Source organism: Cervus elaphus, chromosome 20, assembly GCF_910594005.1.
Source record: "Cervus elaphus chromosome 20, mCerEla1.1, whole genome shotgun sequence".
Classification (NCBI taxonomy): Eukaryota; Metazoa; Chordata; class Mammalia; order Artiodactyla; family Cervidae; genus Cervus; species Cervus elaphus.
This window is the reverse complement of record NC_057834.1, coordinates 37,777,595-37,793,389: the sequence shown is the minus strand read 5'-3', so window position 1 is coordinate 37,793,389 and position 15,795 is coordinate 37,777,595. Positions and strand designations below refer to the sequence as shown.

Here is a 15,795-nt window from a genome sequence, read left to right as displayed (position 1 = left end):
TGGACCACTTTCCTGATCAAATATCTGCTTGCTTGTTCCCTCACTTTCTTCAGGTCTCTATTCAAATGTCACCCCCCCCCCCCCCCCGTAAGACCTCCCTTGACCAAATTTAATGAGATAGCATCCTCCTGCTCGTGGATATCCCCGGCGGCTCAGTGGGAAAGAGTCTGCTTGCGGCTCAGGAGATTCAGGAGACATGGGTTCGATCCCTGGGTTGGGAAGATGCCCTGGAGGAGGAGATGGTAACCCACTCCAGTACTCTTGCCAGGAAAACCCCTTGGACAAGGGAGGCTGACGGGGCCCGTGGGGCCACAAAGAGTTGGACGCGACTAAAGCCCCTGAGCACGCACACTCCTTCTCGTTCTCAGCCTGACAATTTCTGAGCCACCATCCCTGATGTGCTGTTTCTCTAGGGCATTTAACATCACTGCACATATTTCCTGTGTGTATCTGTTCATCATCTGTCTTCCATACTGGAATACATACATCCGAGGGCAGCTGTTTTTGTCTGTCTGAATCTCCAGTACCTAGTGAAGTGTCTGACAACATAGTAGGTGTTTTATAAGTATTTGTAAATTCATAGACTCAGAAATAGACTCAGTGTGAGCATTTTTGGAGAACCTGAGACCTCTAGCCAAATTGCTTCCCAAACGATAGAACTAATTTGCACATTCACCACTAGGGGGCAGGCTATTAGTAGTCCCGTTTTAAGCGAGGCAGCAGAGACTCAGAGAAACGAGAGGTTTACCTGAAGTCGCCCAGTTCACTGCTGGAGGAGCCCAGGCCTCCTGATTCCCAGAAAACACTGCGGCAACTCAGAATACTGTGGGAGGACCCAGGAGGGCTTTACGGAGGAAGGGATCCTTTGGGAGAAGGGCCTGGCAAGGTGGGAAGTTTTCTACCAGGTAGAAATGAGAAGAAACACCATCCCAGGTAGGGGATGCCGTTCAAACTAAAACTTGAAAAAGACTAAAAGTGATTTTTTTCTCATTTTAAAAAATATTTTGTATTTTTTTCTTATTTAAAAAAAGAAGAAAAACAAAAGAATAAGAAAAAAGGATGCAGAAAAAATAATAAACTGATAACTTGAGGAAAGGCAGAGTCCAGGTGGACTGGGCAGAGCCTTCCCAGGCTGAAGGGATGAGAGGAGGCCTAGAACACCATCAGGGAGCTTGAAATTAATTCCAAGGACACTGGGGAGCCAGGCGGTATTTTTGAGCAGAGCAGTGATATGAGAGCCGAGGTTTTCTGCTGGCTCACTGCTGCCTTTCAGTTTCCACTTCTTTTTCCCTCTCAGCTGCCCCCTGCCCCTCCAGGCCCAGAAGTCACAGGCCAAGATTTTCCTTTTCTATGTCACCACCCTGACAGCCTATCAGGGAGCCGGGAGGGAGGGGCTGAGACGGGACCCTTTGTCTCTGGGTCTTTCTGAAGCCTCGGGGCTGGCCCAGCCGGAGGGGTGGAGGGAGCAGGACTTAGAAGGCAGCTGAGAGGGGAGGGCTGCTCTTGCTCCCACCCACACCGGCCAACCTGAACGGACTCTGAGGTGCTGGCCTCCCCGCCCCCTCTGGGGCCAGGCCTGCTCCGGCCCTTACAATCCTTGCACTGAGTACCAGTCAGTGCCAGCTGGCAGCTCCCACCGGAGACTGGGGTGGCATGAATATGGGGAAGGGGGGAGGAAGTGGGCAAGGACCCAAGGGAAAATAGGGGCCAGGATTTGAGGAAGTGGTAGTCATAAGCCGGGTGGCCAAAATGGGGGTCACATGGGATGAGGAAAAGGCTAGACTGAGGAGTCTGGGGGTTTCTGGAGGAAGAGGGGATGTGTCAGGCCCCCTACTTTGGTCTTCCTGTCCCTGGCAGACCTAATCCTCTCCCCACCACCCACTTTCCTCTACACCTACCCCCTTAAGCTGCCCCTAGCTAATTCTCCTTGGTCCCTTTAAGAGCTGCCTGGGAACTGGGACACCGGAGGGGGCTGGCGGGGTCCCCACCCCCTCCCCCTCCCGGCCTGCCTCTGCTCCGCCCCCTGCCCGGTACAGACTCTGCTGGAAGTTTCTTGGACGCCTTGGTTAGGGTCTCCACTGCTGGGCTGGGGGTAAGGCTTGAAGGTGGTGGGGAAGGAGGACCTCGGCCCCTGGGGTGGGGTGGGGGGCGCGGGATGTCAGTTTCCTAGCCCTGTGGACATGGAATATCGGTGTGTCTTCAGTGGATAACTTAGGGGGCCCTCTGGGTGGTCCTCTGGCCTCAAAGTGGGGGAAGGGTAACCCCAGGGATCTCAAGGGACAGAGCCTAGGGGGACAGGATGCCTGGGTTTCCTCACCCTTCACTCCCCATCTCATTTTCCTGGGACCTCTGTCCAATCACTTCCTGCCCCTCCTTCAATTAAGGACATAGGGCCCTGACACCCTGTCTTCCCACAGATGGGGCAACAGACTAACCAAACCAGAGTAAGTGGCATCATGTGTCCCAGCTGGAGAAGTGCAGGTGAGGCTGCAGAAAGCTTCTCCTTCTCTACTCCCAAGAGCTAGACATAGGGGACTTGGGGGTCCCGCTCATCCCAGTAAAATTTTAACTGCAGCCATAGCTACCTCCGGAGACTAAGTCTCTGTTCCCTCATGGGACAACTTAGCTCCTTCTAAGTTTTGAGTTCCATGTCACAACCAGGAGAGGGTTCCCTGAAGCCCAGCTGGGTAACCTGGAATGAGGCGAGGGGGGGGACTGTAGACCCCCTACTTTCCTCCCTCTTCAGAAATGGAAATGTAGTCTCTTCCAATTCTGCTACAGGGACTGGGACCAATCCCCCTAAAAGGGAAAGCATTGGGGGCAGGGGCCCAAGGACACCCCCAGGTATAAAGTCTTTCTGTCATCCAACTTTCGTCTTATAGCCCTAGCTCAATTTCAGTTTCTTTTAGGTCCCGCCACCTTGATTCCAAATCATTTCTTCCTCTCCTGCTGTGTGTCCCAATCCTGGGGGAGAATGATTTCAAGTGGCTGTAGCCTGCAGTGGCTTGAAGTTGGGCTTCAGTTCCCCAGCCAGAGATTGAGGTCAGATCACAGTGGTGAGAGCACCAAATCCTAGCCACTAGACCAGTGGTCAGTGACAAGGGCCTTGGCCCTTCAGCTTTGCAGAAAAGAATTCCCACAAGGCTGGAAAGCAGCGAAGCAAGTAAAGTATTTATTTGGAGGAAAAGAGTACAGTATGTGTGAATAGATACATGGGCAGACTCAGAGGGAGAGTCCCTTAGTCGCAACCTTGTGGTAGTTTGAATTATTTTTATGGGGTGTTTCTTCTGGTTTTCCTTTGGCCAATCATTTTGATTTGCCTAGTTCACAGTCCATATTTCATATATCTCAGGATCCTTCCATGTTTGCGCACGCATCTCTTGGTCAAGATGGACTCCACCACAAAGGCCTATGGGTAGGCCATCCCTTAGCATTACTCCCCATGATCTCCAAGGAGCCATTCTGTGCATATGTGGTCAGACAGGTCCCCTAAAGATGAGTGATATGTGGTCTGGGCAGGGCCCGGCCTCCTCTCTTAACTGTCCTGTTACTTTCTTCTTGGAATTTCAGTCCACATGGAATGAATTTCCTATCACTTTACTCTGAGGGGCCCATCTACCTCCTGCCTCAGGAAGAATCTCTTGGGTTTCTCTGAATCCCCCAGGCCTCAGGGCTGAGGGTACAGAGGATGGCGTGTCAGGAAGTGGTGGGGGATGTGACAGCATCTCTGCTTAGTCCACTTCTCCTTTCGACACTTGCCCGTCTTGCCCTGCCCCAGACGGAAATGCTCACTCACTACCCCAAACCAGACCTAAAGGGGAACCACATTTGGCCTGTGAAACTCTCTGTCCTGGACCGGCACCAGAACACTCATTTCCTTCTTTGTAAAAATACTAAGTCTAAAGATGAGCCAAGCTGCTCCCAGGTAAGCTGAAAAGCCATCATTTTACTTATGTGAATCAGAGAGGGCAGGTGCCCTGCCTAGGATCACACAGCAAGTTATAGGGATCCAGGCCTATGATCCAGGGCTTCTGCTCTCCAGCCCATGGTGCCTTTCTTCACAATCTTCCCACAGACCAAGAGACCATTCTAGAAGGGGCTTTTTGTTTTTCTTTTTTTAGCCATGTGACGTGTAGGATCTGAGTTTCCCAGCCAGGGGTGGCACCCATGTCCCCTGCAGTGGAATTGCAGAGTCTTAACCACTGGGCCGCCAGGGAAGTCCCCTAGAAGGGGCTTTTTCAACTCCTCATTTTACCAATGAAGAAGGTGAGGCCCAGCGGGGACAGGAGGGAGCTCTGGTAAATAGTGGCTCAGGATCAGGGCTAGTAGAGACACCAGGCCCAGGTTCCAAAGCTTCTGCCCAGACCCCTGCTAGGAAAGAATCCAGCTTAAGCTTGTCTCTTTTCATCCCTATCTGGTCTGATCCTCTGGAAAGTCCTTTCTGAAGTCTACCGTCTGTCCCTCCTCTTATAGCACAAACTTTCTTCTTCTGCTAGGTCTCAGGGGGTTAGCCAAAGGCTTCTGGCATCTTGGTAAAGTGGCTTAGGAATGAACGGCGCTCTTGCCAGGCAAACCAGGATGATACTAATAGGAGATAGCTTCTTAGGCTTCTTGACAGAGACCTTGTCTCTTGGCTTATTTGCATACGTATTTGTGTTCATTTGCACCCTCCTTGGCAAACTCAGTTTGCCTGGGGTCAGGCTGGCCAGCATCCAGGTGTGACCCCCTTACATATACACAGTTCCTGAGAGAAGGGGGAAAACCCAGAGAAACTGGCCATAAAGGAGAATTGGCCTCAACTAATCCCCTGAACCAAGCTGGGGGACTTCTGCACCGTGATGTCTGCCTGACAGTGGGCAAGGGAGATGAGCAAGGACCCCCAGAGGCTAGTGTGCCCCCCCCGCCCACCTCCCCCCACATCCAGAGCCCTGCGTCCTCCACACATGTGGATTCAGGAGCCGCAGAAGGTGGGGCGCAGGGGGACACGAGTAGGAGGAGGAAGAATATGGGGAGATTCTAGTCCCTCCCACTTAGAGATGCAGTTGCCATGGTGACTGAGGACCAGTGAGGCGGGATGGGGTTGGGGATGGGGGGCGGGGGTGTGGCAGGGACGGAGGCACTGGGAGACAGGAAGCCTGGCATTCCAGAGGGAGGGAAACGCAGCAGCATATCCAAGCTCCAGGTAAGGGAGCGGGCGCGCTGACGGTTCAGAACGGAGGGGGCGGTCCATTGTCTGGCGCTTGCTCTGCCCCGAGGAGGGGGCAGACAGAGGGGGTCAGGCCATTGTGTTCAATACTCAGCTCAGTCTTCCAGCACTAGTCGGACAGGAGGAGGAAGCTTAGAAGGCACTGGGTAAGGGGTTAAAGGGGACTGGGTTGGGCGGACAGAAAGAAGGCTGGAGACTATGGGGATGAGAAGAGGTGGGGGGGCGCTGGGGGAGTAGAGGCTTGGGGATATATCCTTAGTGCCTTACACACATTAGGCACTTTAATTATAAGTTGATTTGATTTGCTCGTGATTGCAAAAAAGAGGATAATGAGGGACTGGGTAGATAGGGCTAAGAAGGGGACCCAGGAAGCTGATGTTCCCTAGGACTGTGCTCTTCTGGGGCTTCCCTGAAGCTGAGGGGAGAGGTGGTAGGAAGAATTAGACCAGCTGGGTCGCTGGCACAGCCAGCAGTGGCTTCTCTCCTGGCTCCAGGACCCCTTCCTTGGTGAGGTATTCAGGCTCCATCAGAGTGCAGAAGGGACAGAAATCCTGGGGTGAGCATGGGGTAGGTATGGGAAGCAACTTCTCCCCACTTCCATCCCCACATCTAGATTTCCATCCTGGGCTGAAAGCTGGCCGGAAAGGGGTTATTATATTCGATGTGGTCTAGGGGCCATGGGGGAGGAGTCCCCACTGGGAGGTCAGGGTTGAACTCAGCATTGCTGTCATGGGGGTCCCCAGGTTGGGCCCCAGGGCTGGGAGAGAAAGGAGTTGGGGAGCCCCCACAGTGCAGCTGTGGAATGGCATAGCCCCTACAACCTGGTCCTGAACCACTGACCCCTTCCTACCGCCACCCCACCTGAACTGCTGCCCTACTTCAACCTCAGCCAAGACACTTCCTCTCCCTGGCCTTGGTTTCCTCATTTGTACAGTGAGGGGGTGGGACCTCGTCAGTTCTGAGCATCCTCGATGTTGTGGGAGGTCCTGCTACATTTTTCGCCAGGCCCAGTGCAAAATGAAAGTTTGGGCCCCTCATTCAAAATCTAGACTTTCAAACATTGACTATTTACCAAAATATCTTTCCAAGGTGGAATGCCAGAAAAGTTTTCAGGCGATTCCACAGAAAACTCTGTTTACAAAGACTTTATCTCCTTTCTCCTTTTCCTCCCCCACTCCCAAACTCCTTCCCTGCATTTCTGAAATCACCTATCTCATATATAACCTCTGCAGTTTACAACCTGAAAATCTTATGGATTACCAGATCAACTTCACTATGATTTCATCAACACATATGTGAAATTATAAAAAAAATTGCAAATGCTTAGATTTAAAGTTTCTTTTATGACAGTGCTATGTTTAAGTGGGATTAGACATTAGTAAATATTTTTTTTAGTTAAAAAAAAAAATCAAGGTTTATAAGACAGCAGCACTTGGGTGTCAGACTGAGCGTGGGGCCCTGTGTGACTGCCCAGGTTATGTGCCCAGGAAGCCAGCCCTGACTGTGGGCTGGCTTTCTGTGTGGCAGCAAGAGAGAGGGCAGTGTGGCTTGAAGTCTGACTCCTGAGACTCTGGTACAAGATGAGCAGTGATAGGGGGCAAGGTGACCCTCCTCCCCACCAGGCTCCTCAGGGAACTAGCCCGGGAGGCCCTTGTGGAGGCAGGAGGTAGGACTTGTAGGCTTCTGTTTCCTCTTGAGTCAGGATTCACCCCAGAGATACTGTTTCTTAGCCCAGGGGGCCTGGAACTTGCGTTCTCCACCTAAGTTGCTCAGAGTTGAGTTCCCTGGACCCGGGCAGGAGTAGGACACCTGAGAGACACTGTAGCCAAGGGATTCACTCTGGAACGAGGCAGATCTGAGTCTACCTTTACTTCTGGCTACTCTTTTCCTCACTCCCCTTATCTTTAAAATGTGGGGACTTCCTTGGTGACTAGGTGGTTAAGACTCCATTCTTCCAATGCAGGTGGTGAGGGTTCTATCCTTGGTCAGGGAACTAAGATCCCACATGCTGCATGACAAGACCAAAAAAAAAAAAAAGGAGATTACTGTAGTATCTAGAAGCTAAAATTGTTGGGTAGATCAAAGCCTTTATCGATAAGGCAAACTTCATACTTATGGTTGGGATAAAGAAGGCTTCAAAAAAAATAAAGGTGATTACTGTCATACCTAGAAGCTAAAATTGTTGGGTAGGTCAAAGCCTGATAAGGCAAACTTCATACTTATGGTTGCGATAAAGAAGACTTGTTGTCGGAAGGAAGAACTAGGCTCAGGGCATTGAGTCTAAGACTTCCAGAGAGAGAGGAACACAGCAGGGGCTGGGAGCCTCCTCCCTCATTGCCCGCTCCCCACCATCAGAATTCTTCCCAGACAAGCCAGTCCATTCAAGCAGAGAGACCTGAAGCAAGGTAGGTTCCCACTCTAAATTGAGGGTTAGGGGACATGAAATGTGGGGTCCAGGTGGGAATGATCCTTGATTCTGAGAGTCTAGAAAATTTTCTCCAGGTGACTGGGCTCATGGCTCCTCCCAGGGGCCAGGCAATGAGACTCCATGAGAGTCTGGGGGAGTCTGAAGTAAGTCTTCTTTTTTTGGCTGTGCCGGGTCTTAGTTGCAGCATGTGGGATCTAGTTCCCTAACTAGGGGGTCAAATCTGGGTCCCCAAGTTGAGACTGTAGAGTCCTAGCCACTAGATCAGCAGGAAAGTCCCTTAAGCTAGTCTTACCAGAAACAGTTGTGAGGGGCCGCTTGGCTGAGACCAGCTCTCAGAGAAATTGAGGGAAAATGAGAGCAGAGGGAAAGGGAAGAAGGCTGAGCTGACTCTGACAAGGGATTCTTCTAAGGAGGAGCCTAAGCGGTCCCACCTGCTGTACACTTTGCTGTGGCAGGGAGCGGGGTGGGTGGATGTTACACAGCAGGAAAGACCTCCTGACCATGAGGAATATGCATTTAAGGAGGTGGTCTATTTATTAGAGTCGGATTAGCCCTGGGACGTCTCTGCTCTGTAACCAGCAGTCAGCTGGGACTGAGTGAGCAGGAAACTACCCACTTTCTAGGTCATGAAGCCTTTGGTGCTAGATGCCTCATTAACCCTGCATTATGAGATCCCCAGAGCCCTAAGGGAGGGAAGAGCAGCCACCATCGGGCCTTTGGGTGCCTCAGAAGTATGAGCGCAGATGGGAAATTTTCTGGGTCTGCCACTGGCCTGATGCTGCCCTAAGAGTGCTGGAGATAAGACTACAGAAGGAATTTTCTCAGCAAAGCCATGGATAAGAGCCTAATGCAATTGTTTTATTACAATTTTTTTTAAACCACTTAAAAAATATGTATTTATTTATTTGGGTCTGAGCTGTCCTGTAGGCTCAGTTACCCCGAGGCGTTTGAGACCTTAGTTCCCTGACCCGGGATCGAAACTCTGTCCCTTGCATTGCAGGGTGGATTCTTAGCTACTAGACCATGAGGCAAGCCCCTAAATCATTTTTTTAAATGGAAGTATATTTAATCGACAATGTTGTGTTAGTTTCAAATGTACAGCAAAATGTGGACTTCCCTGGTGGTCTAGTGGTTAAGACTCCATGCTTCCAATGCAGGGTGTGGGGGTTTGATTCTTGGTTGGGGAAGGTCCCACATTGCTGAGTAGTGTGGCCAAAAAAAAAAAAAAAAAGAAGAAAAGAGTGTACAACAAAGTGACTCAGTTTTACATACACATACGTATATATAGATATGAAAAGTCAAAGTGTTAGACGCTCAGTGGTGTTTGACTCTTTGTGACTCCATGGACTGCAGCCCACCAGGCTCTTCTGTCCATGGAATTCTCCAGGCAAGAATACTGGATTGGGTTGTTGTTGTTTAATTGCTAAGTTGTGTCCGACTCTTTGCGACCCCGTGGACTCGTAGCCCACCAGACTCCTCTATCCATGGTATTTCCCAGGAAAGAATATTGGAGTGGGTTGCTATTTCCTTCTCCAAGGGATCTTTCTGACCCAGAGATTGAGCCCGGGTCTCCTGCATTGCAGGCAGATTATATATAAACATATTCTTTTTCAGATTGTTTTCCATTATAGGTTATTACAAGATATTAAATTTTTTAAAAAAGATATTAAATATAGGTCCCTGTACTATACCGGAGAAGGCAATGGCACCCCACTCCAGTACTCTTGCCTGGAAAATCCCATGGACGGAGGAGCCTGGTAGGCTGCAGTCCATGGGGTTGCTAAGAGTCGGACATGACTGAGAGACTTCACTTTCACTTTTCACTTTCATGCATTGGAGAAGGAAATGGCAATCCACTCCAGTGTACTTGCCTGGAGAATCCCAGGGACGGGGGAGCCTGGTGGGCTGCCGTCTATGGGGTCGAACAGAGTCAGATACGACTGAAGCGACTTAGCAGCAGCAACAAGCTGTACTATACAGTAGATCCTTGCTGTTCATGATTGTATTGTTTTTAAAGACTATGGCTCAGTTGGACATAGGAGGTCTGAAAGGTTATTCCACTTCAGGGACTTCCCTGTTGGTAGAACTGGAGAGACCCCACCTTGTGGGTAAGTGAAAAGAGGAATACGAAAGACGGTGTCATGTTTCCTATCTGGGAAATCTTGAGCAAGAGGTAAAATCCCTGCTAGGCTTGTTAGACTGGCTGTGACAAGATAGAGGGGCAGGGGAATGGCTGAAATGACCTAGAAACTTTCTAGCCTTTTAAACTTTCTCGATAGACAGGCAAGAGGAGGGCCAAAGAGAGAGGTGTGTCTCCTTTTATTCCCCTCCCAATCAACCAACTTCCGCCCAAGCCAGGGATCTGTCACAACTCGAGAGGTGGAAATTCTGGTTTCCCTTGCCCAGAGCTCCCAGTGTGGGCTTTGCCACTATGGGTACCTGGAGGGCCGCACTCCTGGCCCCACCAGGCTGAGCCTCCCGCCCCCCACCTCTGGGGCCTGGGATCCCTCCCTTCTTCTTTCTCTTGGATGGCACCCCCCGCCCAAGAGTCTGGATACCTGGGTTCTATGCCGTGACTGGCTCAACGGTAGGTGAAATGTGATGGCTGACTGGAGGGGTGGCAGTCCAAGGGGAGGATTATGCAGAGACCCAGGGAGACCGATAGCAGCAGCACTAAGACCAGAGAGAGAGGGAGCAGCTGCAGAGGCTGGGAGACGACCAGCCGCTGCTCCCTGCCCCGGGCCACTGTCCGTGTGATGCTAGTAGCCAGCCTGGAGGGCTGGTCTCCCATCTCCTCTCTGCAAGAAGAGGCCTGTAGGCCTCAGAGTCAGAGAACGGAGCAGACTGATTCAGATCTGGTCTTCTTGTTTGGGTCATCAGAGGGTAGGGCTAAGCACAAGACCCAGAGTATCAAGAGATCTGAAAGTGCCAGGAGAATCAAGTCTGAAGAATCTATACTGCGAGTGCAGGAATGTGCTCCCCAGAAAGTTCCGGGGCCAGGACCAGGCAGTGGTTTGGGATCTGGGCTATGGGAGGAGGAAAGGCAAAGAGTAGATGACAAGAAGGACTTCCTTGAGAGTAAGGTGAGGAAAGGCAGAGCTGGGCTATTGGTGCAAAGAGATCATAAGGGATGGGGAATAGCTGGATTTCAACCCCGAGGGGAGAGTGGGGCAGAATGAGGCCTGTGAGAATGATGGAAGTGAGACTCTCTGAGGGCACGCTGGAGAGGAAACTGGCCCGTCCCCCTCGCATCCCCCCCTGCCATACACACTTCTGCTGCCTGGGGCACTCTGATTGGTTCCCAGGGGGGATGTGGTAAGGCCTGCTCACCCAGAGAGTACCCGTGCCTGTTTCCCCAGAGACCCAGTGACAGCCCCTGGCTGAGCATGGCCCTTCCAGCCCTGGGCCTGGACTCCTGGAGCCTCCTGGGCCTTTTGCTCTTCCAGCTGCTCCTGCTGCTCCTGCCACCGCCGACAACTGCGGGGGGTGAAGGGCAGGGACCCACACCCAGGGTCAAATACTATGCAGGTAAGGGTCTGATGATCAGGAAGTAGGGGGTGGCAGCCCCGGGCTGGAGGCGGGTGGAGGAAGGAAAGAGAGAATGGAAGGAGAGTGGTAGGAAATTGGACTTGGAGAAACCACGATAGATAAGTCATGGAGAGGCAGAGGGCGTCAGAGAGAGAGAGACAGCCAGAAATAGAAATTCAGGCCGAGAAAGGAGTGAATGATGAAACTCACTTGGGGGAGAGACTGAGGAAAGGGAGGTGAGGGGAGCAGGGGGCCAGGGGTGTTGTGCCTTCTGGCTCTCCAGAGCTGATGATTTCTCTTTCCCTCCTTCAGTATCACTGTTATCAAACTGGGCACTTCAAACCTATAACTGCTTTCATGCCCTCAAATGCCCCAGGGACATTTGAGGCATAAGGGAATCCGTGGACCTGGTGATCCAGGACACACAAGTGCACAGATTATGCTGGACCACGCTGTGTCCAATACTGCGGACACCAGGAATCTAAGAACCCAGAGTAGCCTGGCTGGGATATGGGCCCTGGGACCCTGTAGGCACAGCTTCACTGGTGTCTTACTGAGGCTGTGGGGGCTGCTGGCCCTCCATCTCCAGGGAAAAGACTCAGGATAGGACATGGGCCCTGTCAGAGTTGTAGGGGCAGGGTCTCCTGGGCATGGCTGAGTCTTTAGCATCTTTCTGGGGCAATGTGGTAAAGGAAATGCATGTTGCCCGTTGATGGAAGGACCTCCCCTGTGTTAGGTGCTGGGCTTACAGCGTAAACCCTGCCCCCGAGGTGCTGATGGTCTCCAGGGGCAGGCAGGTGGGCCGTCACATAACCATACTTGAGGGTGATCAGTTCAGTGACAGAGGGGTTTATACAGCTCTGGGGAGGCCAGCCTCTCTGGCACCTTGCCACATGTTTCCCCAACTCCTCTTTGCGGGTGGTACTAAGATTCTCTGAGCCTCCAGAGCTAACAGTTAGCTGATCAGTCCGCTAATGCGAAAGTGCAAATGTGCTCATGAGAGAGAGTTTGAGAAGCTCATCTCTCCACGCTGATGTGCCAGGGGTCCGATGTACCAGGGGACCGGGCACACACGCCCACCTCTGCCACATCACAGTGGTGGGGAGACCTCAGGGAATCTCCCACAGCCAGCCAAAATCCCCAGGCGCCTGCAGGAAACTCAGGAGAAAAACATTTTCTTTCTGTTCCACCTATGGCAGTGGTTCTTGCAGTGGAAATTTCCTATAGAGCAGGGAAGGAAAGTGGGGTTGGTGAGTGGGACCTCTACAACCCACAGTCACTCTGACACATAGTCCTGTCTACCTCTAGCCTTCTTGTTTGTGGCTGCCAACACCTTCCTGTCACTGCCAACACCTTCCTGTCTGTCTATCTGCTTTCTGCCCTCCCCGCCTGTGAGGATTGACGTGTCCTCCCCGCCGCAGCCCCCTAGGCCTGGAAGAACATCCCTTGTGCCTCACTTTATTTCCTGTCCCTTTGTCTGTCTCTTGAGTGTGGGCCACCTTCTGTCTGTCCCAGTCTGTTATTACCCTGTCTCCGGTTGTCTTTCCTCTCCACTACGAGCTCAGCGCCCAATGCTCCTAGGCTGTCAGCAGGGTGGGGCAAAGCAGGGATCTGCTGCTGAAGAGTGGGTCTGGCTGCGAAGGTGGGGGGAGCACACTCTGCCAACCCTTTGCTTCCCCTTCTTTTCTCTCAGAAATCAGCTGCTTGCCCACTGCCTTCTCATCACTCACCCCTTCTCACCACCTCTCAACAGGGGATGGACGCAGAGCTCTTAGCTTCTTCCACCAAAAGGGCCTCCAGGACTTTGACACTCTGCTCCTGAGTGATGATGGAGGCACTCTCTATGTGGGGACTCGAGAGGCCATTCTGGCCTTGAATATCGAGGATCCTGGGGTGCCAAGGCTGAAGAACATGGTGAGAGCCAGGGAAAGGGTGCGGGCTGGAAGTGAAGAGGGGGCTGACAGCTGCCCTGTGCCTGGGCTGCCTATGAGTGAATAACCACCCAATTTGCTGTTATCTATAATCAGCAATGATCAGCAGTTCTTGGTATAGACATATATATGTATGATTTTTATGACAGACAAGAAACACGATAGTGGCCTCACACTTCATTGGTACCATGAATACTGGTTGAATAATATTAATTGCTAAAATGGCTGATATGGAAATCGACAAAGTGAAATTTGCTCAGTCATGTCCGACTCTTTGCAACCCCGTGGATAGTCCATGGAATTCTCCAGGCAAGAATACTGGAGTGGGTAGCCATTCCCTTCTCCAGGGGATCTTCCCAACCCAGGGATTGAACCCAGGTCTCTCGCATTGCAGGCAGATTCTTTACCAGCTGAGCCACCAGGGAAGCCCAAGAATATTGGAGTGGGTAGCCTATCCCTTCTCCAGGGTCTCCTTCCCGACCCAGGATTCGAACCAGGGTCTCCTGCATTAGCAGGCGGATTTTTTTACCAGCTGAGCTACCAGGGAAGCCCCAATACTAATTGCTAAAAGACTGATATGGAAATTGATATATGAGAGAAACATTGACTCAAATTGTATCAGTAATGTGATATCCACCCACTGGAAGAAATCACTGAAGCTTCTGTGTTAAATTATAGTCACCTTACTCACAGGAATGTGAGGGAGAAGGGGAGAAGGAAGGCAAAAAGGGAGGGAGCGAGCAAGCAATTACTGAGCATCTCAACACAGTTTGTGTTGCTCAGTGTGTGGTCTGTGGGCCACCTGCACATATGGGATGTGGATTAAAAATACAGTTTCTCTGAGGTGTGAGGAACTGAACATTTTTAACAATTTCCCCAGGAAATGTGTTTTTTGTTTCCAGCTGCTGCTTTGTATACCATGCATGGCATTAGGTGCTTTACATACAGAAATTTGTGCCATTGACCAAGATCACTCAACCAGTAAGTGGCTGAGTCTAGGTGCAAGCTCAGGTCTGATTCCATTGACCATGTTCTAACATGGAGCTGTGTCCTCATGAATATCAGTATCATTAGAGTAATAGCCAGGGTCACAAAGTGAGGTTCTTACAGCCGACCAGCATGTAACTAACCATTATGCCTGCTGGTGATTTCACACCAGAGCCAAGGAGGGGGTGGTATGTCAGAGCCAGAGCTCAAGATCTCATTCCCTTCATCTCCCCTTTCCCAATGCCCTACTTCAGATACCCTGGCCAGCCAGTGACAGAAAAAAGAGTGAATGTGCCTTTAAGAGGAAGAGCAATGAGGTAAGTAGGGGTGGAGATATTGGGGCTCTGGGAGAGAACCCTGGTGTCCCCAGGCCATCACTAGATGACCTTAGGTGCGGCAGGCAGCAGAGGACACTTGTTTGAGTGATGGTGTTCTATGGGTTCATGATCACGTGGCCTGCTGTTCTATAAAGACCTATGGGGACTGCCTCAGCATTGCCCAGCCCTTCTCGAGTGAGGGAGCAGTCCTCCAGGGGCCGGGAGTCTGGGGCAAGTGTCCTGGAGGCCTGAAATGTCTATCTCCCCCAGTCACAGTGTTTCAACTTTATTCGTGTCCTGGTATCCTTCAACGCCACCCACCTCTACGCCTGTGGCACGTTCGCCTTCAGCCCTGCTTGTACCTTCATTGTGAGTTATCTGGCGCTGGCTCTCAGGCCCCACCTCACCTCCACCCCCAGCTCATCCTCTGCAGCTCTGAAAAACTCTGATGTTGCAGCCCAGGGTCCTTGTGAGCTTCCGAGCTCCAGGTCAATTTTCCTCTGCATCCCCTCCCCTTCCTCCCTCATGCCCCTCCTTTCCCAGATGTGAGACTCTGGCGTTCTGGCCCCCCCAGCCACTTCCCCCCCTCTAGGAACTCCAAGATTCCAAACTGTTGCCCATCTCGGAGGACGGGGTTGTGGAGGGGAAAGGCCAAAGCCCCTTCGACCCCACCCATAAGCACACGGCTGTCATGGCAGGTGAGTATCAGGTTCCCTGGTCCATCCCGACAACTGCTTTCTCCGGTCACTCTGTGACACAGGGAATCTGACAATTTCCTGAAAGGCAAGAGGACAAAGGGAGGGGAAGCCGGGAGCCTCAGAGCATAAAATCAGAGGGAGAATCAGGTACCCCAGCCAGTTGAAGCTGCCACAAAGGAGGTGGGGCAAGATGGATGTGGAGCGATGCACAGAGGTAGGAGGGTCCTGGAAGGGTCTCAGACAGGGAAGAGGCCTGAGAGCCACCATTTGTTCAACAAGCAGGCTCTGTAGGAACACCCCCTCTGGTGTGCCAGGCATTGTGCTGGGAAACATAGGGATTGCAAAGAGGAAATCATGGTGCTGTGCCCTCCTGGACACAAACCATCACAGACTCCCCCCACCCCCTGGCTTCCTGAAGGCGGTGGCCTTTGACGGAGTGGGACCTTGAAAGACAGGTAGAGGGGCAGGGAAAGTGTTCCAGGAAGAAAAGGGTAGGCCCTCATGTGTAGATACAAGACACAGCCATCCTGGGGAAACAATGAGTGATTCTAACGGGCAAGTGGTTCAGCTGGGTATGGGAGGGAGGAGCCAGAAAAGGCTGGAAAAGGGCCAAAACACTGGAGGCCACAAAGTTGGCCAGTCCCTGTGGGAGAAGGACCTCAGAACAGTGCTCAGGCTGGGCTGCGAGCTGGGCTTTGGG

General features: G+C 51.8%; 1 protein-coding gene across 3 annotated transcripts in view; it reads left to right on the top strand.

The window, feature by feature from the left end:
• The first annotated feature begins 824 nt into the window (after positions 1-824).
• SEMA4A (semaphorin 4A) overlaps positions 825-15,795 on the top strand; it is a 28,512-nt gene continuing 13,541 nt past the window's right edge. Inside the window, exons 1-6 of one of the 3 annotated variants that reach the window (XM_043878483.1) lie at positions 825-933; positions 10,994-11,162; positions 12,916-13,076; positions 14,335-14,397; positions 14,668-14,766; positions 14,990-15,095. In XM_043878483.1, the coding sequence (XP_043734418.1) occupies positions 11,021-11,162; positions 12,916-13,076; positions 14,335-14,397; positions 14,668-14,766; positions 14,990-15,095 (571 nt within the window). In that variant the 5' untranslated portion in view covers positions 825-933; positions 10,994-11,020. Of the gene's footprint in view, positions 934-3,823; positions 3,926-10,004; positions 10,222-10,993; positions 11,163-12,915; positions 13,077-14,334; positions 14,398-14,667; positions 14,767-14,989; positions 15,096-15,795 lie in introns of those variants that run through there. The other 2 variants (XM_043878484.1, XM_043878482.1) reach the window with 2 other exon arrangements.